Source organism: Pseudoliparis swirei, unplaced genomic scaffold (genome assembly GCF_029220125.1).
Source record: "Pseudoliparis swirei isolate HS2019 ecotype Mariana Trench unplaced genomic scaffold, NWPU_hadal_v1 hadal_26, whole genome shotgun sequence".
In the NCBI taxonomy this organism is placed as follows: domain Eukaryota; kingdom Metazoa; phylum Chordata; class Actinopteri; order Perciformes; family Liparidae; genus Pseudoliparis; species Pseudoliparis swirei.
In genome coordinates this window covers 270,512-295,777 of record NW_026613262.1, presented here as the reverse complement: position 1 = coordinate 295,777, position 25,266 = coordinate 270,512, and the positions used below count along the sequence as shown (strand labels likewise).

The following is a 25,266-nucleotide window of genomic DNA, read 5'->3' as shown; positions in this document are numbered from 1 at the left end:
TTTTTCGTTGTTTCTTTCCTTTTATTTCAGATGAAAAACAAACTTCAGTGAAATGTGAAAACACACACCGTCACAGTAACATCACATCGGAGATTGTCCTCTGCACATCAGGTCATTATTTACAAGTTATATAATAATAATAAAACGTACAGAGTTGTAGCAAACGAGACAAAAACAAACATCGTAAGTCTTGAGAAGCTTTGGAGTCGTCGTTAAACTCTTCCACCGCCTCGGGTCCACGTCCAGAATCACTCTGAGTTTACAGTGTGGCGTGTGTGTGTGTTAATTTCATTTTATTATGTAGGATTGCTAAAATATAGAATAATTTCCAGAGTTTTATCTCACAAAGAAAAAGCTTGATGTGAATTTAGTCCCAAAAAATAAAATACTAAATCTGCTCAGCTTCAAGTTCTCTGGATTGTCTGATATTCACTTTATTACAAAATAAACAGGAAGAAAAGGCCTCTGATGTTTTTTTAAACATTTTTAATAGTTGGCTATATAAAAATAATTCTGTCTTTCGCAATAAATAAAAAAACAATAAAAAAAGAAAGCCGACGACATCCCGTTAAATGATCATTAAAATGTTGAAACTATAAAAGTTTTAATGGAGTTCACGTGAAGTTACACCAAGTGATCCGGGCCTTTTGATTGGCTGTTAGCAGGAAGTCGTTGAATATGGACAATTATAGCAATAATTATATTATGGTGATGATTCAGATTTTTGGGATACAGTCTGCTTTTCTTCCTGTGCAGGAAAAACTTGGTTTTTTTTAAGGCGAGTGTGAAGTAAAAAATAAAAAGAGGTCTTTTAAAAGCCTTTTTAAAAATGTCAAACATTTTTTTTTAAAAGGCCCTTTGGAAACTTCCCCTCAAATATTTGCATCATTACAAAACATTTGAGGATGATATCCGATTGTTTTCCGCAGTTATCTTTCAGAACACATCTATAAAAACAATAACAAATCAATACATTTACACTTTTAAAAATACACAAAATACATGATGCCAGGCTCGTCGCTCGATACCTTTTTTTCCCGAATAATTTGAGTTTACCTGCCGGCTGTATCTGAGATTTCGAGTCGTTTTCTTCTCATTCGAGAGAGAAAAAAAAAAACTGAAACCAGGAGTCAGACAAACGAAACTCGCGCCTCACGAACGAGTCGTGACCTTTACGGCGAGTTCAGCGACCTCGCCGGTGATGTCACAGTCTGCGGCTCTCGAGGGCCAGAAACCGCCCAGAGAGATGTTCCATTCAAGTAGGAGGAAACACAGAGTGTGTGTGTGTGTGAGGTTGGTTTGCGTCACGGGGGCCGCTGACCTCACAGGTTCCTCTCGGCACATTGGGCGGCGGCGGCGTCGACGGCGTCCGGGCAGCGGCAGGTGAAGCCGCCGAGCCGCGGCAGGCACAGGTGGGAACAGCCGCCATTGTTGGCGCAGTAGTTGTAGGCTGACGGGAGAAGAGACGGGAACAATGTCAGGAACAAAGAACAATGTCAGGAACAATGTCAGGAACAATGAACAAAGTTGGAAACCATTTTTATTTTAAAATATTAATAAATGTCATGCTGTGTTACTCATTGTTAATATTCTGTTAAAATACTGTTTTAAATAACGTTCACCGGCTTCTAGACTTCCCCAAACCTCCCAAAACCCTCCTCTTCCTCCTCCTCTTCCTCAGAGACGCTGTACATTAGGAACACGTCGCCAAGTCAAAGCGGCTCCAGGAAGTGGAGCATCAGCTCATCATCCGGCGGGTGGGCGGGGCCAAGGCGCTTCTCCTCGCTGTATACTTTTTCCAGCTGTGAATCCCCCCCCCCCCCCCCCCCCCCGTCTCCCTGAGGTCCCGTCGCCCAGAGTTCCCACGCTTATATCCTCCCGCGTTACTCTGTGCATCTGGAATGAATTAGCACGGTGACGGAGCTGCTCTGATCCCCATGACAACGACAACAAGAAGCGCCCATGAAGAAGAGCGACGGGACTTTTCTCTCGCGCAGATCTCACAAATCACCCACGGCTCAGCGTTTGGCGAGCGGCCGTCGGGGCGCCGAGCGCCTGAACGCACCGGCCGCCGCCTACGAGCAGAGATATGCCCAGCGATACGTTTCATAACTCATAGAGATTATCGAGCCTGGGAACACAAAGAAATGCATTCAGAGCAGCTGGACTCCCTCGAAAAAAAGAAACGCCAACGCGCCGAGGATCGCGTTACCGTGGCGAGCGTGACCGGAACGAGGCCGCCGCCCGACCGAGAAACGTCGGGAGAATAAAGAAATAAATAAAATGCAGCGAGACGACTTCACACAACAGACACACACAACTCACACAACAGACCTCACATCGATGAGGAAATAGACACCCCGCATTCTCTCTACTGACCACCAGGGGGCCGATATCGGAACTTCTGTTCATCGACTGCGGAAAAAAGGCAAGATGGCGGCGGACAAAATTGACGGACTCATAACGCCCAGTTCACAAACTGACGTGTGACGTCGCCATGACGACGTACACTTCTAAAATACAACACACACACACAAACACGTAGACACACACAAACAAACAGGCATACACACGCAGACACACACACACGTACAGGACTGTCTCAGAAAATTAGAATATTGTGATGAAGTTCTTTATTTTCTGTAATGCAATTAAAAAAACAAAAATGTCATGCATTCTGGATTCATTACAAATCAACTGAAATATTGCAAGCCTTTTATTCTTTTAATATTGCTGATTATGGCTTACAGCTTAAGAAAACTCTAAAATCCTATCTCATACAATTTTAATATTTCCTCAGACCAAGTTAAAAAAAAGATTTATAACAGCTGAGTGTTTGTCAAGGCTCAGGAAACCCTTGCAGGTGTTTCGAGTTAATTAGACAATTCAAGTGATTTGTTTAATACCCTACTAGTATACTTTTCATGATATTCTAATATTTAGAGATAGGATATTTGAGTTTTCTTAAGCTGTAAGCCATAATCAGCAATATTAAAAGAATAAAAGGCTTGCAATATTTCAGTTGATTTGTAATGAATCCAGAATGCATGACATTTTTGTTTTTTTAATTGCATTGCAGAAAATAAAGAACTTCATCACAATATTCTAATTTTCTGAGACAGTCCTGTACAGACACACAACACACACACACACACTATTAGCCGAACCTCAGGAACCAAAATATACAAGAAAACATATTGATACAAATTACAACAGAAAAATGAGGCGTTCAGGGCTCCTCCTCCTCCTCAAATGAGGCGTTCAGGGGCAGCTCACGTCTCCAGCCGGGCTCCAGCTAGAACCCGAGTCCCCGTCTTTAGAGTCTCCACGGAGACCGGGCGACTGAACCCCGAGGCGGCGCCGTACCTTGTGGACACTGCGTGGTCGTCGTGGTGATGCCGTACACACGAGAGCGCTTCTGAGGCAGAAACTCGTCCGTCTCTTTCTCCGAGTGGCGGTCCACGGCGACCACCGCCTCCCTGGAACACAGCGCAGACCCTCACTGAGATGCTTAAGCCCCCTCAGACACTTTATTATTGTTGTGACTCCTGCTCCTCATCCTGATGCGTTCAGGTGGACAAAGAGCATCTGGGTGTTTCTAGGGAACCACTCGGTACCTCCTCCAGTCGGTGTAGTACAGGTTCCTCCCGAAGGAGACGAGAGCGAAGGGGTACTGGACCCCCTCAACGATCGCCCTCCTCAGCCGGCGGTGAGGGTCCATACACTCCACCTTACGGGTTCCTGCAGACCATGCAACCAATCAGTGAGCAGCAGGGGGAGAATGGACCTGGGGGGGGGGGGGGTCTCTCACCTGCGTCGGCCCAGCACAGCTGCTGCCCCTCGAGGTCAAAGGTCAGCCCGTTGGGGAGCCCCAGGTCGTCCTCCACCAGGACGGACCGGTCGGTGCCGTCCATGTTGGCCATCTCGATCTTGGGCCCGTCTCGGTTCCAGTCCGCCCAGTAGAGCTGCCTGCACACCAGGACCCAACCAGTTAGACCCAACCAGTTAGACTCAACCAGTTAGACCCAACCAGTTAGACTCAACCAGTTAGACTCAACCAGTTAGACTCAACCAGTTAGACTCAACCAGTTAGACCCAACCAGTTAGACTCAACCAGTTAGACCCAACCAGTTAGACTCAACCAGTTAGACTCAACCAGTTAGACTCAACCAGTTAGACTCAACCAGTTAGACCCAACCAGTTGGACTCAACCAGTTAGACTCAACCAGTTAGACTCAACCAGTTAGACTCAACCAGTTAGACTCAACCAGTTAGACCCAACCAGTTGGACTCAACCAGTTAGACTCAACCAGTTAGACCCAACCAGTTAGACTCAACCAGTTAGACCCAACCAGTTAGACCCAACCAGTTAGACCCAACTAGTTAGACTCAACCAGTTAGACTCAACCAGTTAGACCCAACCAGTTAGACCCAACCAGTTAGACCCAACTAGTTAGACTCAACCAGTTAGACTCAACCAGTTAGACCCAACCAGTTGGACTCAACCAGTTAGACTCAACCAGTTAGACCCAACCAGTTGGACTCAACCAGTTAGACTCAACCAGTTAGACCCAACCAGTTAGACCCAACCAGTTAGACTCAACCAGTTAGACTCAACCAGTTAGACCCAACCAGTTGGACTCAACCAGTTAGACTCAACCAGTTAGACCCAACCAGTTAGACCCAACCAGTTAGACCCAACCAGTTAGACTCAACCAGTTAGACCCAACCAGTTGGACTCAACCAGTTAGACTCAACCAGTTAGACCCAACCAGTTGGACTCAACCAGTTAGACTCAACCAGTTAGACCCAACCAGTTAGACTCAACCAGTTAGACTCAACCAGTTAGACTCAACCAGTTAGACTCAACCAGTTAGACCCAACCAGTTAGACCCAACCAGTTAGACCCAACTAGTTAGACTCAACCAGTTAGACCCAACCAGTTGGACTCAACCAGTTAGACTCAACCAGTTAGACCCAACCAGTTAGACCCAACCAGTTAGACCCAACTAGTTAGACTCAACCAGTTAGACTCAACCAGTTAGACCCAACCAGTTGGACTCAACCAGTTAGACTCAACCAGTTAGACCCAACCAGTTAGACCCAACTAGTTAGACTCAACCAGTTAGACTCAACCAGTTAGACTCAACCAGTTAGACCCAACCAGTTGGACTCAACCAGTTAGACTCAACCAGTTAGACCCAACCAGTTAGACCCAACCAGTTAGACCCAACCAGTTAGACCCAACCAGTTAGACCCAACCAGTTAGACTACTCCCGGTAACCCTCTACGACGACCTACTCCTGATAGAACTTGTCTTCCTTCTATAATCACAACTAACTATTAATACCTCCTCCTCCTCCTCCTCCTGGCCTCCTCTAACTCCCGATGTGAAGCCGTGTGGACGTGGAGGTCCACAGCGGCGTGTTTCATTGGTTCTGCTCACCCGTAGGCCGGGTTGGTGACGATGGGCCTCGGGTTGATGAGGTCGGTGTCGAACAGGACGCGCCGCTGGCTGCCGTCCAGACGAGAGACCTCCACGGTGTCACGCATGGAGTCGGTCCAGAAGAGGAGGCGCGCCACGTGGTCCACGGCGAGGCCCTCGGGACTCTGGAGCTCTGAGGCGGGAACGGACGAGTCAGGAGGAGCGCGTGCGGAGAGGTGCCGTTACGGACCGGATCTACTTCCTGTTTGGCTCTTATGATAAAAACACAGGAGTGGGAGGAGCCACTCGGCCGGCGCCGTCTGACCTGCGGTGACGACCGGGACCACGTCTCCTCCGCTCAGGCCGGCCCGGCTGATGGCCGGCCCGGTGATGTCGGTCCAGTAAACCATCTTCTCCACGCAGTCGTACGCCACGGCGATCACCACGCGGTCCTGAGGGGGGGGGACAGAGGGGGTCATTCAGCCGGAGTTTTCATTTTCTCAAAAAAAAGATCCTTGTGTGCCGAGACGAAGGCGTCGACGGAGACGCTTTGTGTTCGGGCCGCGGTGCGTTCACTTGTGAGAAGACGTGGAAATATGTCGAGCAACAATCGTAGGATTGTTTCAGGAACGCTCATTCATGTGTGTGTGTGTGTGTGTGTGTGTGTGTGTGTGTGTGTTGCTGAATGCCGTCATCATAAAGAAACTCTCCGAAGTCAAGAAATTCCTTTTCCCCACTTACAAGGAGCTCATTCTCTCGGCATTCACTCGGAATCATTCTCGTTTTTCAAAATAAAATTTAAATAATAAGACCATGAAAGTATTCTTCCATGAGGATTACATTTTTACCATTTTTAACGTGCTAAACTAAAGACGGTAAACATTAACGTTAGCATGTACCTCGCTGCCTGATGAACTACTTTTATTTCCGTACAAAAATTTAGTGAGCATGTGATCCAGGGTTGGATCAACAACTGGAATCAATGCATCAGAACCCGATTTGATAATATCGTAAAACAAAAGCTAGCGTTCGGGGTTTACGTCGACCAATCAAAATTCTTCTTTTCATTTTTACAGGTTTATTATTAGTATTTACAGGCAAAAAATTTATATTCATAATCAACGTAATCAAATCTCACCGGGAGGTGCAGCAGAGGTTTGGCCTCCTCCTTCCTCATGAGGTACCCGTCCAGCGGCACCTGCTCGATCTTCCCGCTCTGAGCGAACAGCAGGTGAGTTCCCGGAGCGACGGGGTGGACGTCGGGCCGCGGGGTCGGACCCACCAGGGACGGGGTCACCGCCTGGTCGATGCCTGAGAGTTCAGGGCCCGGGTGAGGTGGCATATTTTAGTTTAAGGAGGAGAATATATCTATATACAGTAGATATAAGAGAATAAATATATATATATATATATATATATATATATACTGTAAATAAATAAATATATAAATAAATATATATGAATATAAATAAATATATAAATAATATATGTCTGTATATTGAGATATACATATATTTGTTGAAAATATGCAGTTTTTTAGCCAAGCTTGCAGTATGATTAGCAAATGTAATGCTAACATGCTTAACTAAAGACGGTAAACAATGACAGTAGCATTTATATTAAATATATATATTTTAGAAAGCGACAGCAGTGTCGAGGAGAGGGTCGACTCACACAGAGGGGTGCTGCCGGGTCCCGTGCGGGTGTCGGGGATCTCCTGGCCGTTGGCGTCCACGCACCAGCACTGCTGGATGCTGGCGTGGCACTGCGTGGACTCGTAGGCGCCGCGCTGGTCGCACTGAGGGGCGTAGTGACCGGCGGCCGGCCGGGGACGGAAGGAGGACAGGATATCGGAGCCGGCGGTGGCCGACTGGGCGCTCTCTCTGTGGCGCTCACACGGGGTCTTCTCTCGCTCTGGAAACAAACAAATAAACAGAAAAGAGTGAGACAGAATTATACGTACACGGGGAACAAATACATTCAAATGACGCAGTTACACAGCTCTCGCGGAAGAAGTTGTTTAATAATTATATAAATATATATCATATAATTATATAAAATATATATATATAGTTAAATATATTATATATATATATATATATATATATAATTATATAAACATATATATCATATAAAACAAGTTAAACTTGGCTTATGTAATTGTTGCAATATTTATTTGTTTATTAGAATTCTTGAATTACATATATTTTATTAAATATAATTGTACACTTTAAAAATGTTTTTTTTTTATTAAGTAAATATATTAATATAAATCCTCACTGGTACAATGTTGTTTAACCAAATATCGTATCTTTTTTTTTTTTTCTGTACGCGGCAGTTGCAGATAAACATGCCGCTGATAGGACCGCGAGATTGAAGACGAGCAGGAGGCCCTTCATCTCGGCGGTGACACCCAAAGGGGCCACGGTGACATCTGGAGGGGCCTCAGCACTCTTTATCCTCAAGGGTACCACCGCAGAGCAGCCATAACACAGCGGGCAGACGGCGGCGTGTCCTCGCAGCGCCCGACACCGACAAGAAAGACGAAAAGACGAGATAGCGCGAGAAGAAGAAAGAAGACACCCCCCCCCCACCCCCCGAGAGAAAGATCAAAGACCGTCCTGACAAAGGGAAACGGGGATGTTGACAGTCAGAGACACAGGGGCGAGTTATGACAGCGGACGGAAAGAGAGTTACGGCCTTCAGAGGCTCATAAACAAAATAAAAATAAAAGGACGAAAATATTGAGAAAGATTTGGTGCGGCGGAGAGAGCCGGCATTAGTGCTCGGCTGCAGACACCTGGAGTCAACAACAACAACTGTAAAATACCCTTGCTCGCAAGTTTTGAGCTGCATTCTCCAGGTTGAAGGAAAGCAGCAGCTAAACAGATGCAGTGCAACGCCGTCAGCCAATCAGGCGACGGTGTGACAGAACAATTTTGATATTTCTTTCGATAAAAGTATTCACAACTTTTATAAATTGAGTGAAATTATTTGTGAACATATACTTATACGTATCCAAAGTCTTATCGATTCCTAATTTGTCTGTTGGCCAGGAAAGGAATTAAAGAAATGAACGCAGGAAGAAAGGAAATCCGCCGCCAGGTCGAGTCACGTGGAGGAAATCGATGGGTTGGGAATTGTCTATTGAGCAATATTAAATATGACTTCATTCAGTTCATTAAGACAAAATACAAATCAATTAAGAAAAATCCTGATGTGTCATGTGATCAGTAAATAGAGAAACACTAAATGAGCTGAAGAAAAATAAACTAATGAATGGATCAATAATTATATCCCAATAATATATAAATCCTGAAATGTGCCATTCTGCATCAGTACTTTTACTTTTGGTGTTCAAGTATATTTACATACCAATACTTCTTTTATAATTTAAACAACCAGTAATGTAGGATCGAACGGGGAGCCTCGAAGGCGGAGCCTAGAGCCTCGAAGGCGGAGCCTCGCACGCGGCCCTCAGCTGTGTGTCGTCGAGGTTCTGTTGAGTCTGACATGAAATCTGTCGACTCGTCACTTCATCAACATCCTTCGCCGCTCGTCTCCGTCACCTCGACCTTCGGCGAGTGTTTACACTCCGCTGGGTTTACGCGTTTCCATTCGTCTCCGTCTCGTCTGTCGGAGCAACTTTACGCGAAGCTCTCCGTCAGTCAGGTCTTTAAGAAGAACCCCGCTGAGGCGTTTACAGGTTTTCACCCTTTAAGCGCGAGTGGAAAGTACATTTACTCAAGCTTTTACTATTTCGAGGTGCTTGTAATAGGAAAAGACATTTAACTGCACAATGAATACTTTTACGACAATAGTTATATTATTTCATACAACTGAGGTTTGAATGCAGGACTTTTCCTTGTCTTGTCACTTTGTTATTGTGGTATTTTGACTAAAGGATCTTAATAGTTCTTCTCTCTCACCTCAAGTTTAAATACATATTCTCGGCTTTTAGTTCATTTCTAGGAATGTGACGACGGATGGATTTGGATGGATATGCAGATTTAATGATCCAATTATCGCTCACACATAAACATCACGCTGTATTGAATAATATTTAAAACTAAAGATTGAGAATCAAGTTTACTGGGGGAATAAATCGAGAGAGAAGTAGTCGCCCGTAAAAATTATTTACGCCCTTCCTACAAGTCGCCTACCTGAGGAGGCGGGGCTGCACTGGAAGCCGTCGCCATGGAAACCGGGATGGCACTGGCAGCGGTAGGAGCCGTGCGTGTTGGAGCAGACGGCGGCGCCGTGGCATCGATCCTGCCGACACTCGTCCACGTCTGAACGGGGAGGACAGAAAACACAAGAGGTGAAGGGAAACGTCCCGACACGACGCACGACGCAGTTCCACTAACGGCCACTAGGCTCTAGAAGAAATCCTCATAGAAAACCACTTTAAACGTCCCTTTAAAAAGTACTTTAAATGATTTGTGTACGCTTCGTTCTGGATTACTTATATTTACAGTCATGTGTTGTCGGACATTTTGGAGAATCTGGAGAATACAAAAAATACACAAAAGAGCCTAAAAGTATTAAATCTTAAATGTTGTCTTTCTTAGGGAAAATAACAAAAAAACGCAATTAACCACAACAATACCTCCATTAGCTATTTACTCATAATCCATGCACTGAAAAAACCTTGTTTTACATTTTATAATCTAAAATAACCTTTTAATGACCTAAACCTACTATATTAATGTCTCTACTTTAATTGCGTACTTTTCTTTTCATACATATTTTGTAAGTATTGTTGAGGGAGCCAAACTGCCCCAATGCGATGGTTTATGAATAAAGAAATAAAGAACCCCAGCAGCTCCGAGGGGCTTCAGCACGGCGGCAAGATTTAGTAAAGAACATGTTAAAACTCCGGAGTGGACGTCGTGTCTCGCTTTCTCTCCACATTTGAACATTCTTCAGTCTCCGGAGTGGAGGAGGTGTTTATACAAAGAGATGAGCTGCACAGCTGGAAGTCTGCATTTCCTGTCCAGGTGGGAACATTTCCTGTCCGAGGGGCGCCTCAGACTGAAGGAAACAGGAGGTCTGAAGCTCGGCTTCTTTCCTCATATGAAAACTATTCTCACAGAGATTTAAAAAAGAAAACGGCATAACTCAGACACCTCATGTATGATCTACGTTTGAGATAGTCGTGAAATAAAAAGGAGGAGTACATTCTAAAAAAGGAGTTAATTCTACTTTGTCCAATCGGCATCCGTCTCGTCATTTTTAAATATTTGTTCTTCAAACTTATTTAAAAACATAATTTTTGAAATCTAAAAATCGCCCTCCATGACAGCTGCAGATCTTCGAATTCGAGCTCCGACCTCCAGCTCTGACCTCTAGCTCTGACCTCTAGCTCTGACCTCTAGCTCTGACCTCTAGCTCCGACCTCCGATGGCTTTAAAGCATCTGGGACTACCCCGGACCCCCAAACTCACCGCGGCACACCCGACCGTCTCCGGCGTAGCCCGGCAGGCAGGAGCAGACGAAGGCGGAGCCTCCGGTGTAGCTGCACAGAGCTCGTTCGGGGGCGTCGCAGTCGTGGCTTCCCCTCTGGCAGTGGTCCACCGGCCGGTTCTCCTCTGCAGGACGAGCACACAGAGACACGTTAGCAGAGGGACAGCGGCGAGACACATGCACTGGGAGTAATGGGGGGGGGGGGCTCAGAGTCGTCCCGGTTGGTTTTCTCGTCTTCGTGTTCAGCAAAGATGAAAAAAGCCTGAAACGCTTCGGCCCTTTTTCGTACAAATCCTTCATTGTTTATGTGAAGCTTTGAGAACATCTGTGTGTGCAACAAGGGACTCTTCACACACACACACACACACACACACAACGTACCGACGCAGGTCTTCCCGTCGCTGGCGAACGAGAAGCCGGTGGAGCACTCGCAGCGGAAGCTTCCGGGCTGGTTGTTGCAGACGGTGTGAGGTCCACAGACGTGAGGCGTCTCTCTGCACTCGTCGGTATCTGAGGACGCAGAGCGGAGTGGAGGATGAGGTGAGGAGGGCGAGGAGTGGAGGAGAGGAAGATGAGGAGAGGAGGGCGGGGAGTGGAGAAGGAGGGGAAGAGAGGAGAGGAGGGGAGGAGGGTGAGGCAAGTTTCTTCTTTTAACCTTTAAACTGTGACTATTACACAACTGACTAAAGCCAACCTCTTTCAAAGAGAGAGAGAGCAGAAAACTCATCTTTAACATAGAACTTGTCTTTAAATTAGAGAGAGAAGAGAACTCATCTTTAAATGAGAGTAGTATAGTACTACGACTAGCAGTAGAAGTATTCTTCAGTATTTGATGCTCAACATTTGGTTTGAACCGATTTCTCCGAGAGACGATGACCGCCGTCCAATCAGAAAGCGGCCTGCAGTACCGGCTGTGGCCTGAAGGGGGCCGGAAGAGTCGCCACTGCTGCGGCTGTGACTTGCGTTGCCCTGATTTCTATCTGCTTTTATTATGAAACACGTTTGTTCAGAAAATAATTACTTAGGTAAAAACCCACACGCGACGTTGCACGGCGTCAACGTGCGGCGGTTACGTTACCGTGGCAATAGCGTCCGTCTCCGGTGAAACCTGCGGCGCAGTGGCAGGCGAACTGGAGGCCGTCGGCGGGTCGGCACGCCGCGTTGATGTCGCAGCCGTGTCGGCCGGTGAAACACGGGTTCTGCTCCGGGAGAACGCCTGTCCATCGGAAACATGGCGTCAGACGAGAAGATCAAAGAACGTTTATTTGTACCTTTTTAAAGATAAATAAATACATCGATCCGTCTTCAAGTGTCGTGAAAGTGACATTTTCTTTCATAAAGAAATGACACAGCGGATCTAAAATAATAATAAAAAGAGGACAAAGACTCCACAGTGGAGGAACCGTCACGCTGTTCCCATCATGCATCTCATTCCTGGAGCTCCAGACCTCCGCAGGAAACAAGACGCAGATGTTCAGCTCACTGCCAACAAACCGGCCGGGTCCTGTTTGCTTGTGTAACTCGGAACCCCCCCCCAAAAGACCCTCTCGATCCCCCCCCCCTCCTGTGGACTGGAGGCTGGTTTTTCTTTGACCTTCACCCCCCTGCCAACACCCTCCTCCTCCTCCTCCTCCTCCTCCTCCTCCTCCTCCAGCTGAGGAAACACAGCCGGGCTCGGACGACCGCTCTGCTTCTCCTCTGATGTTCCACATCGCGGAGGCAGCGAGCGGCCGGAGGGCGTGCTGCAGCGCATTCCTCCGGCTAATAACACACAACTTTGATGCCCCCAACAGAGGACACACGCACACGCACACGCACACGCACACGTAGTCGTAACACGTGCTTTAAACCAATTTTCTAAAAAGAATATTTCTTTCTTCTACCTATATGACGCAAAAAAAAGGAGGTTTCCAGGACCAGACTGTGCAGGTGAGTCAGGGTTATTTTGGGCTCTAAATTATTCTTTTTTTAATAAAAAGACAAAAGTTTGTTATTTTGCAACCAACTGTGGCGATATTTAAAACTGCAAGTCAGCTAAAAATAAGACTTTAAAAGCCTTCTAGCTCCGAGATGCGGCACTTAAATGTGTAGAAAATCCTAATAAGATGAAAAAAAGAGATAAAAATGACAAATTAATTACATTTTAACATTAAATTAAAAGTGTTATATTGTATTTTATGAGAGCTTGAAATGGGAAGAAGATGAAGATGATTTGTTTTCCATTGGGTAATTTATCAGTATTATTAAAGTGAATTATGTGCCTCTCGACTCTTGATTTAATTTAGTTTCTTAATGTTCCTTTGTTCAAACATCCCGTTTGTTGTTTTAGTTCCCCCCCTCGTTGCTGGAGGGTTCCGGACTCACTGTGGATGGAGCCGATCTTGTTGCTCATGGCGTAGCGGATCAGGCGGTTGTCGGCCTCGAACATCACGAACACGTGGTCCACGCTGAGCTGCTGGGTGGAGGTCGCCGGCCCGGAGGCCTCGCCGTGCCGGCAGCTCTGGTAGGTGATGGTCTGCCGCAGCTGGTAGCTCCTGGTCTGGACGTCGCCGTCGGGGGAGGCGACGGTGTACTCGCGGTTGGAGGAGGAAGTGATCACTGAGAGGAGGAGGAGAAGAAGACACGTTTACATCCAGTGGGACTATACATCCTTGTTTTAATCCTGACACATATATAAATGTGTTGGTCCTCACGGTTCCTGTCGTACTGGTAGATCTCCTTGTACGGCTTGATCTCCACGGAGGACCCCAGCGGCACGGCGGGCACGCGGCCCTCCAGCTCGGTGTCCACCACCAGGTGGTCGTGCTCGTCGATTCCCTTGAACTGCTGCTTGATGCTCAGGCGCTCGTTACCGGGCTGGAAGACCAGCTCGGCCTGCCGGGAGAACACGCCGCCTGCGAGAGGAGAACACGCGAGTGTCGGAGTCTCGCGCGACCAAAGCGAAAGGGTTCGTCGCGTGGCGATCCCGGGGCACCGACCGGCCGCTCACCGATGAGGCTGAAGCCGTTGCGGTAGCCGGGCTGCTCCAGGGCGAAGGCCCAGCCGATGGCTTCGGCCAGGGAGGCCAGCGGCAGCAGGGAGGGTCCCAGTTCGCCCGGGATGTTGCTGATGGCCACCGAGGCCCGTCCGTCGTTGGCCACCACGTACGAGTGCAAGTCGTTGTTGCCGAGCGCCACGGGGGACGGCGAGCTGCCCACGAACACTCGACCGTTCACCTTTCCATTCATTCTCTGTGGTTTCCCTGGGGGGGAAAAAACGAGGACTCGATTAGGAGAGCAGAAGTTCCCCGTTGAGACTTAGTCCCGCCTCTTCTTGGGTTAGCTTCTGTTCCACGAGCCGATTTTCATCATCCGTTCTCCAAAAAACGTGAAATCGATGCGTGGTTCCCGTAAAAAAACATGCCTAAACCCAAAGGTAACGTTGAAAATGCTCCTCACCCTCAGCGACGCAGTTCTTCCCGTTGCCATAGAAACCAGGCCTGCAGTGGCAGCAGTACCCTTTGCTGTAGTCCCGACAGTCGGCGAAGGACGAGCACTTGTTCCAGTTGGAGGCGCACGTCTCAGAATTGTACGTAAAAACTGTGAAAACGAGCAAAAGAAGAAAAGAAGAAACAGTCGGGTTCATTGGAAGAAGAGCGTTGACCGGATCATCTCAGGACTCAAAGGTTTAGAGCTTTTTACCGGTCATATCGAGATCTTCGGCTTCGTCTATCACGACGATCTGGGGTTGCTGGGGCCGGGAATGGGGCGGCACCGGTTGGACTGGACCAGGGTACCTTGGCTCGACTGGGGTGTGTCTCGGCTCGTTGGGTTCGGGGACCGTGTGTCTCGGTTGCAACGGCTCCGAGGCGGGGTCTCTGGTCTCGGTTCGGTCCGGGTATCTCGGCTCAGAAGGATCCGGGTATCTCGGCTCAGTAGGTTGAGCCCTCTCGGGGTCGCTGTATGTTGGTGTGACGGTCTCAGATTCTGGGTAATCCGGCTCAAATTCGTAATCTTCAGTCGTCGGTTCGGTGTACCCTGGAGTGACGGTCTCAGATCCTGGGTAACTGGGTTGGTACTCGGTAGGAGCCTCGGTAAGGAAGTCTTCTTCTTCTTCTTCCCAAGGCGGTGTGGTGGCATCCTGCTCCTCCTCGGGTAGGCTGGTGACCATTCCCGCTGTAATGGCGACAAAGAATGGCCAGGAGCCGATCTCGTAAACCCAGACTCCATTCTGTGCCGCGTTCGTCTTCCTAGTTGGAGAAAGGAGGGAGGAAATGAAAAGACACTTACTTTCAATACTCAGAGCGTCAACGTGGAGCTGCAATGAAGCGTAAAGGATGCGTACTCGGTGAGCTCCCTGACGGAGGTCTCTTCATCGGTGGTGGTGCGGTAGTACTGCCCCATCGTCTCCTTCCAGAACCAACCCGACGCGAAGCCTTCGTTGAAGCCGGCCTCGAGGAGCTTGCTCTCGCCCCCTATGGGCGTGGAGAAGAAGTGCAGGCCGTCTCGGGGATACAAGAAGATGGCGCAGGAGGACGACGCCATGGAGGCCACGACCAGCTGGAAAGTGTTTCTCTGGAAGAACCGAAGGGGGCATTGAGAGTTCAAGTAAATGGAGCCACTTTAAACGTACCATCCTCCCAACATGACCACCTCACCTTAGTGTCCGGTCCGTCTCCTCGACCTGCCGTCCCCCGGGCGGTCATGTTCTCCCAGGTGACGACGAGGACGGAGGTGGGCTCCACCCCCTCGTCTCGGGGGAACGCTCGCCTCACGTGGTCCGCGGCTCGGCTCAGCGCCTGTGGGCTGCTGTCCAGCCTGAAGTGGACCCGGCCCTGTCCGTCGCCGTCCTCTAGGTCCCCCAGCAGGGCCGCGATCATTTTGAAACCGGCGGGCATCTTCCCGAGGTACTCGCCCTCCGCCGGGGGCTCCACAACCGACACAAATCCATTCGTGTTAATCTGGAAGGAGGAGGCAGAAGGTTTAGTGTTGACGGAAAGTCGAATACAGTACATTACCCTACCGGTAGATCATGTACATGTTATGAAATATTTTAAATTTAAATAAATAACAATAATTAATAAAATGTTAAAAAGATCAAATGTATATAAATATATGCATATATATATATAAATATGTATACATCTAAATAAATATATATAAATAAATATATATAAATAAATAAATCTAAATATATATATTCACAAATATAAATAAATATTTATGTATATTAAAATATATATATATTTTTAACGTTTACAAAAAAAAAATATATATATATATAAATAATATGATTAAGTACCTTTCAACAACGAGAACATTTCCTTACTTTTCTTATGATGTAATAAGTATGCAGAATTCTGTGCTAATGATTTTTTTAGGAGTCATAATTGTGAAAATATGTTTCCTCGATAGCTCCAGCTGGTGAGTTAATTAAGGTAAAAATGTTAAGAATGCTCGGGAGATTTTCTTTGAGCTAGTTTGACCCCTCGACCTTCTGGGAACGGGTACCGGCCAAGAAGGAGTGACGATACGGAGGAGGAGGCGTGAAACGGACGTGGATGTGATGCGTTAATCCGGGGAGGTCTCCGATGTACAGAGACCTCCGGATCCCGGACACGGGAGACGATCCAGTTAACCTCGTCAGAACGACGCCGGGCGCTTCCTCTCTGGAGGCGAGAGGGGAACCGGCTTCCCGTCACGTCTCAAGGACAACTCAGGACCGTCAGGAACACGCCACTCGTGTTTCAGTTCACGCGAGAAGGTGTTCCTTTAATCTGCATTTATGCTGAATATAACCAGTGGATTCTCTCAACCAATAAGGGGAAAGCGCAAGAGTCACAGTTGTTATTCAGAAGCAAGAACTCTGCACAGGTGTTACTACGTGGAGTTATCAATAAGTACAACTTCTACTTAGTTAAATCACTTTAAATTTCACAAATGAGGATTTGAGAATAGAGTAGACAAATTATTTGGACTGTGATTTATCTGAGGATTTCTTTCTGGTTAAATAACTTGTTTATTGGTCCCAAAAAAAATCCCAAAGTTTATTCAGTTTGTCCGAGAGTCCAAAAGCAGAAGATCGATACATCTCAGGAAGTTCAGATTATGACGATTTTAGTAAAAAATATATTTTTAAAAAGACTAAAACGATGAATCCATGATCCAAAAATGTGGGATTATGAAGATTTTAGTAAAAAAATGTTTGTTTAAAAGACTAAAACTATGAATCCATGATCCCAAAAACATTCTTCAGACACCTACAATGAGCTCAGGACAAATCGATAAAAAGTACTCTCAAGCTCTGCTTTTGGTACTTTTAGTCGTTGTTTTTTACTGATACTTCAGCGAGAGTATTTCTAAACTGTGGTATTACTCCAAGTAGAAGTCCCAGATCGGAGTACTTGTAATGCGTGTATCCGATCTACACCTCAGGGTGGCTCGTGGGTCGTGAATCAGAGTCGACGACGCCACCGTTCCACATGGACCGACCCGTTCCCTCTGAAGTTCCTTATATATATATATATATTTATATATAGTTTGAGAGATTGAAGAAGAAATCCCAGAGCTGCTCTCAGTCGACGCCGGTGAGACCCGAGACGTCGCCAACGGCAACGAAGCGAAGGCAAATCTGCCATAACAACAGATTGCCATTAATATCCCATGAGACCCGTGATCCTTATTCAGTTAAGGATTATGGGGCCACGTTTCCCAGAATGCAATGCAGGCACATCATTAAAAAAACTAAAGGTCAACGAAGAGCGTCTGAAGAACCGACGTACACGAGAGCCGACGGACGAGGTGGCCCGAAAAGGTCCCGAGTAAAAACATCCGATCACATCCGACGGCACCGGACGCAAAAATAAGAACATCAAACAAAACAAATCAGACGGAAGAACGCAAACTTTAAAAGAGACGCTCACGTCTGGTTATTCGTTACGAGGAGAATCTCTTAGAGGAATGACTGAATGTTTCTACTCCGCCCGTCTTTAGGGAATTCCTCTTAACCCCTCCTCGCCCTTTAGTCTCTTTAGTTTATGCTGAAGAACCTTTAAGGCAGACATGACAGTAAACATGGAGGCCGGTGAGCCGGTTTCCGATGTTTGCCTCCCGGCCGCTCCAGACATAAACTGTGTACGTTACGCTGCTCCATCTGATCTCACGTTTGCATTCTGCTGGCGGCCGGAGGGAAACCGGCTGCTCCGCACGGACTCTGTATGCTGCCGGTCGGTCGCTCTGCCCCGACAGGCGAGCGCTTCATGTGAGACGTGGACACAACTATCTCTGCATGGACGTCACTGAGGACGGAGAGGGAAATAACTTGCCCGTAAATATATATTTTTTTATATATATATACATATTAAATGATAATATTTAAATACATATATATTTACTTTTTTATATATATATTTACTTTTTTTAAATGTATATATACATATATATACCCACATACATATATAAAAAGATATTTAAATACATATATATATAACAAAATACAAATATATTCATATATTTCTTTTTTATTAATATATATATATTAAAATATATAGTTTATATAAAAAAAGAGAAAAAACATATAGAAAATATTCTATATATTTAAATAATATATATAGTTATATATATCTCTTTATATGTATATATATATATATATTATGTGTAATCTATATATAAATATATATATATTACATATATACACATGTACATATATATTTCATATATACACATGTACATATATATATAGATGCATGTGTATATATGAAATATATATATATATATATGATATATATATATATATATTTCATATATACACATGCATATATATATATATATATAATTAGTTTTTGCACCACTACAAAGTGGCGGCTCCACTTCTAGACATCACAAGATGTTTCCTGCAGATCTCTCAGCAGACCAGGATGGTGATATCGGACGATAAGCGTCCTGCTAAAAGCGTCGCGCTGAAAGCTCTTTATCGTTGATCACATCATGAAGCACTTTATGGGGGAGTGGGGGAAGAACTGAACTCCCAGGATGCATTTGGGTAACAAGTGGCCGACGCTTCACATTCTGCCGAAGCTAAAAGATCGCGCCTGATTAAACACTTTCAACCGGTTCACTTCCGTGATTGCGGGCGACCTCTTCTCCAAAGCGAAGGGTCAAAGGTCGCTCTCCGGTGACATGAAAGAGGCATCTGGGAGTTCGCGGCCGAAATACGAGCCGGAGAGAAAAGCCGTGCTGCTCGGCTGCCTCTGGTAAAGCCCGCGGGGATTAAGCACCGGCGTGTCTCCGGGGGTCGATTTCCTCCCACGGAAACGCTTGAACGACAGCGGCGTGCGGGCGGAGACGGCGTCGCCCAGCAGGGTCGTCTGACTTTACGACTTCAGAGGAGAGGCGGACACTTCAGCGCAGGAAGTGTGTTTTCCCGAGCGGGGAACACCAGCCAATGGAGAGTCCCGGGGAAAGACCCCGAGGACGACGGGCCCAGAGAGCTTCGTCAAGAACATTTAACTTAAAGTGTGATGCCCTTTTCTGTTTTATATATACGTCACGAACTGTTGCTTTTCCCGCCGTTTTTCAGATTTCTTTGTAACGTGATGTGCACTACTGTTCAAACGTTTGGAGTCACTGAGAAATGTCCTTATTTCTCAAAGAAAAACAGTTTTTTAATGAAGATACCATTAAATGAATCATAACTCCTCTATACATAATTAATGTGTACATGACTATACTCTGGTGTTTAATGAAGTCTCTACAGAGGTGTGTAGAGGCCCATCTCCATGTTCTAATGGTACATTGTGTTATCGCCTTAGAAGACTAACTGAGGGGGAGAAAACCCTTTTAATGCGAGCGCAGCTGAAAACAGTTATGCTGGTGAGAGAAGCTATACAACTGGCCTTCCTTTGAGCCACAAGAAGAACAACATTAATATTTACAATAAAAAGCATTATTTATAACCTTGTCAACATCTTGACTATATTTTCTATTAATTTTAAATTAATTTAATAAATAAAAGTGTGAGTTTACATGGAAAACAGCAAACTGTCTGGGTGAGTCCAGACTTGTGACCGGTGGTGTTCTTCAGTAGCAGCAGTTCTGTCGTCTTAATCTAATAACATGTTCCTAAACCTAACTGAAGTATTTCATTATGTTTTCCTACATCTTTTCCCGCCATCGGTCTGGTGGCTTTTAAACATCATAGTATGGAACGGTTACATAAACCTTTTTCCCCCCCCAGAAGCGGGTAGAGTGCACACGTACTGGACGTGTCTCCCAGCAGCTAATAACTCTGTAATGACATGTAATAAGACGACCAGTGTTCAGGACCCGCAGCGGCGATATGGAGACGAGCCAAGACGACTGCTGACATCACACATGTCCGACGCCTGAGATCATCGTTATCAGTGTGAGAACGCCAGACACACACACACACACACACTGAGCTCTACCATCTGGTTTGGGAGGACAGATGTCTCTCGTCTATACGTTCCAGATGTGCCAAACTCTACGGAGGACGCTCCACTTCCTGTTGAGGACTTAAAGAACAGAAAGGAAAGCCTCTCCGGCTGCAGCAGGAGCTGCGGCAGAAACACGGGGATTTATTTTATAATCCACTGCAGTTGGAAAGTCTGAGAAAGCTTGAGGCGCGTCGATGTATAGAGAGCTGATAATTACTGGGGAGCAACAGGATGTCACTCATTTGGGGATGGGGGGAGGGGGGCTGGGGGGGGGGGTAGTTAGAGGCACTTGAAAGAGGGGGCGGGTGCTTCATGGAATGTAGACTCACGGCGACCAATAACAGCTTCACGCTGCGGGAAAGTCAGAGGAGCAGAGGAGGCCGAGGCATTTTATTCTGAAAAATCGCCATTATAGACAACTTTAAATTGTTTTATACACACAGACTATGATTTTTTTTTGTTGACAAACTGACTTATTTACATACAATTATTATTTAACTTTATTGACAAACTATCCGACTTTTAAAAAAAATTGAAATCACTTTTTTTCTTTTTATTAAGAATATATTTTACTTTAAAAATATATATTATTGTAAACCAACTATAATATTGTTCCTATTAAAAACTTTTTATTGACAAATCATGTGCATTTAAAAACATATATTATTGCATACTATGAATTGACAATCTAACTATAATTTATTTCTTATAAAAAAACTTTTTATTGAAAAATCATGTGACTTGAAAAAAACAACTTTATTGAGAAACTATGATTTAAAAAAATTCAAAAAACTTTATTGAGAAACTGAATCTAAACCAGCCGTTCCTGAGAGGTTGAACACATGTCTGTTTCACACGTGCGTTATTGAAAAAATAAATGAGACGTCGGTAAAACAAACAGAACGTACTCACGCTTTTCATACCTGCTCAGGCTTCCTCGTGTGGCTCAAAAGGAGTACTGCAGGTACGAATGTGAAATACAAGAACGAGTCCGAGAAGGAAAAGTTCATCTCACCTCACAAAGCAAACAGATTAATGTCCTCATCAGAATCAGGCCGACATTATTCTATTCGTCCTTATTGATATCGAATAATGTTAAAATAAACAACGTCTAATACTTAGAGTTGGATTTGTTGACAAGAAAAATGTAGAATATCACCCCATCAAAACGTGTAATGCACTTAACACAACATACTTTGTTGTGTGTGAGGGTTACGTTTTTATTTGGCAAAATATATTTCATGAAATTTCAAAATGAGTTTCATTCTCTATATGCGAACGGTGGCGATTCTATTCTCCTACAATCAAATGTTTATTAACCCTGCGTATCTTTTCGGTACTTCCCGTCCCGTGCGTCGGCGCCGTCTCGTGGTTTCCTCCAACAACGAAGCGTCTGATTACGCGACCGCTCTCAAATTTTAAAAAACAAAAACAAATCCTCGCCCTGCGCCGTCTGAAATAACGAGAAACGCCGAGAGGACCTTTCCGCGTTGTCTTCCAGCGACTTCCTGTGGAGACGCCGGGGGGGGGGGGGGTCTGTGTGGTCTGGTTGTTTTAACAGGAGGATGCAAAACAAATGGTGCAGTGACGGAAACACAGAAGAGAACACACAGACACACACACACACAGTGGATGTGTGTGTGTGTGTGGACGAGGTTCAGCTGCTCATGCTCAACGATTCAGATGCTTTAGTTTCTACATTAATTAGTTTAACTTTCCTCACTTAACTTCTTTTTGTGACCATAAATTTCTAAACTTCAGTCGTTTAATTCTTCACGACACTAATCTGCTTTAGCGGTCGGTCTGGAATCTCTCTCTCTCTCTCATCTTTTATCTTTTATCTTATCTTTTATTTTGAAAATGGCACCATGAGCCCGTTTGACATTTGATTAAACAACATTTGGGAATTTCCAAAACAATAAACACCAAGATGAAAGTTTTTAACTCGATATTTTTCCGCACGGAGAAAGTAACTTTAACGTCTTTCTTCTTTTTTTCACGTCACAAATTCAACGATGAAATTTGCATTCAGTCAAAGTACCAAGACCAACTGGAAATGAAGCTGGATCTTTTGTTGCCCGTTTGGTAAACCAGCTTTAATGAAAAAAAACGTCACTTAAATCCTTTAACTTCTTTCAAGACAATAACAAATAAAACTTGATTTGAACTTCATTATTTTTCTCGAATGGCAGTTCAGCGCGTTGGAAACAATGTGTAGGTGCTCCAATCTGGATTATCTGTCACGTGACCTGAGGAATGCATTCAATGTGTGTGTGTGTGTGTGTGTGTGTGTGTCTCAGCATGATGAAAGGCTTATCTGTGTTGGCTTTTAATTATACTCACATTCCAGCCTCTGTTCACAGTGACTCCAACACTAAGAACTAAACACTAAACAAACGACAAACCTCCACCATCAGCCACACACACACACACACACACACAGAGGCGCACACACACACACACACACACACAGACGCACACACACGCACTCCACCTGTCCACCAACACTTCAATGTGTTACCAGTCAGTCAATCCCAACAAATCAAACATAAAAAAACAAAGCAAAGCGACTGGGGGGGGGGGGGGGGGGATGACAGAGAGACGGAGAGAGAGAGAGAGAAAGAGGCAGAGACAGAGGGGACTCTTATTTTGAAAACAGTTTTTAAATGAGGGCATTTAAGGGAGAAAACCGTATCATGTGTCAACAAACAAACAAACAAACAGATTTAAAGACTGAAGCGAGGAGACAATTCCCTTATCAAACTAATCAATTGTCACTGTGGGAAACTTTCCGTTGATTTGAAACACAGAGTAGTGGAAGTTGAAGCGGAGGTCTAAGTGGAAGACCCAATTTATAGAGTATAAAACTAAAGACGGGATGAGTGGAAGTGTCGATGTGGAAGCCCTGAAGGAAGAGGAAGAGGAAGAGTCGATGAACAGGAAGAATCGTCAAGGGTCCAGGGATTAATAATGAAATAAAATCACTATTTAAAAAAATAATAATTGAAGAGTGAATAAAGATGATCCGTGCTTTAAAAAACTAAATCTACAGCCAACATCCCCTTAAAATTATCCTAATTTAAAATGAGAATATATAGAAAGAAAGAGTTCTGGGTGCTTATGTTTAGGTCAGTTTTCGTGTCAAAATACAATATTATCTGTTTTATGTTAAAAAGCAGAAAAAATGTTTGTTTTTTAAAAGTATTTTTGGCAAAGTAAGTGAAATGTCAAGGGATTTATTTTAATTTTATTTTTATGAATAGTTAACAAAAGAAAAAACTTTTTTCATTTAAAGTTCATTTAGATTTTGTTTAATTTCCTAAATGCTGATGTTATTTCTGTCTGAAGTAAATGTGAAACTTCTTAGAAGCTCTTAGCTAACTGTTATCCTGGAGTTGATGATCTTTATAAATCATCTTAGAGCCGAAACCAGCTTTGGTGTTTTTACAAAATATGTGTCACTAAATCTCTTTTCAACATATTCTCGAGCACTTTGATGAATGAACTTCACGGTGAAATCCGGTTTCTTTCCCGGCTGAACGGAGAGCGACTCACGTGAACTTGGTCCAACGTTTCTCCGAAGAAGAACAGAGAGCCGTTGAGCGGCAGCTCGGCGCTGGAGTCGGAGCCGGGCGGCAGCTGCTGGTCTCCGGCTTCTTCTCCGAACTCGAACAGGTCCCCGAGCTCCAGAGCCCCGGTGGGCGCGCACAGGCTCAGCAAGCAGAACCAGACCCAGAACCGGCTCCGGTACCGGGTGGACATCTTCTTCTCCATCACGGCTCCACAGACACAGGCGGTGATATAAAAAAAAATAATATTAAAACGCCGGGGAGGAGGTGAGGGGCGGCGCGGCGACACGAACAGCCGAAACGGCGGCACACAGCGGCGGAGTGAGGGGAAGGAGGAGAGAGGCGGGAGGGTTGAATTAATGGAGGGGCGCGGCGGTTAACCCACACCTACGTCACATCCGGTTAACTCTCGCTTTTCAAAAGTAAAAGCGCCAAATACAAAATTATAAGATCGACATTTTCTTCAAACTTAGCTATTATTTTAATGCCATGTTTGATTAGGGGCTATATTTTAATTTAATTGATATAATAGCAGTTATGCGGTGTAGAAATACTCTCACGCAAGTAAAAGTACAAACATATTATCTATATTATTATATTATTATTATTATCTTATTATATTATTATTAAATTAACTCAATTGTATCAAACGTTCTCAATTCATCTCCTTTGTATTTTATTGCGTAGTGTTTTGTTTTATAGTAATTGTGTTAGTACAAAAGTCCGACCGGAAGTATTATTCTTGAAGTTTTTTAAAACCTTATCCAACAGTCCTGCCTGTACATTTGGAGTAAGCTTCTGCATTTACACCCTCTATTTTATTTGTTCACATGATAATCACATCATCATGGTGCATTGTGCATTAAAACAAAAACAAAACAACCTTTTTATGGAGACGTCTCGGTACATCCGGGTTTCTTTGGTTTTCGTCAGAGCTCGGCACATACATTCAAGACATTGTCGCCATCGTGTGGACGAGAAGTGTAACTGCAGAACTACGATATTCTATCTAGGCCACTTTATACTTCTCCTCCACTTCATCTCAGAAGTAAATATTGTAGTTATTACTCTACTACATTGATCTGGAAGGTTTTATTAAGCTGAAAACTGTTTTTTTCTAGAGATACGAGGTTCTCACAGAGCACAACATGACAAATTTATAGAATATGATGCATTGATGTAGATTAAACTAGACAACATGATGTAAAGGAGTTAAAACAACATTTATAGCATTAACATGCAACATATACATTAATGCAGCTGGTAATATTAATCCACAAACATTATATACTGTATAGCACGTTTATTTGGATACGTACATATCTGACATACTATTAGGTTTTTAATGCAGGACTTTATACTTGTAGAGTATT

At 44.8% G+C, this 25,266-nt stretch overlaps 1 protein-coding gene across 2 annotated transcripts; it reads right to left on the bottom strand.

The window, feature by feature from the left end:
* On the bottom strand, positions 1 to 24,189 carry LOC130191024 (nidogen-1-like). 2 transcript variants are annotated; one of them, XM_056410694.1, is made up of 20 exons: positions 23,880 to 24,189; positions 15,528 to 15,830; positions 15,215 to 15,444; positions 14,572 to 15,119; positions 14,329 to 14,469; positions 13,881 to 14,132; positions 13,585 to 13,785; positions 13,256 to 13,489; positions 11,970 to 12,107; positions 11,273 to 11,401; positions 10,873 to 11,016; positions 9,589 to 9,717; positions 7,100 to 7,339; positions 6,564 to 6,736; positions 5,751 to 5,877; positions 5,447 to 5,618; positions 3,812 to 3,969; positions 3,618 to 3,741; positions 3,367 to 3,479; positions 1 to 1,450 (listed from the first exon to the last, which is right to left on the bottom strand). In XM_056410694.1, the coding sequence occupies exons 1-20, from the start codon at positions 24,096 to 24,098 to the stop codon at positions 1,323 to 1,325; spliced, it is 3,903 nt and encodes a 1,300-aa protein (XP_056266669.1). In that variant the 5' UTR covers positions 24,099 to 24,189; the 3' UTR covers positions 1 to 1,322. The 2 variants fall into 2 exon arrangements, with proteins under 2 accessions (XP_056266669.1, XP_056266670.1); XM_056410695.1 differs by lacking the exon at positions 23,880 to 24,189 and having other exon boundaries at positions 15,523 to 15,537.
* Positions 24,190 to 25,266: the final 1,077 nt, after the last annotated feature.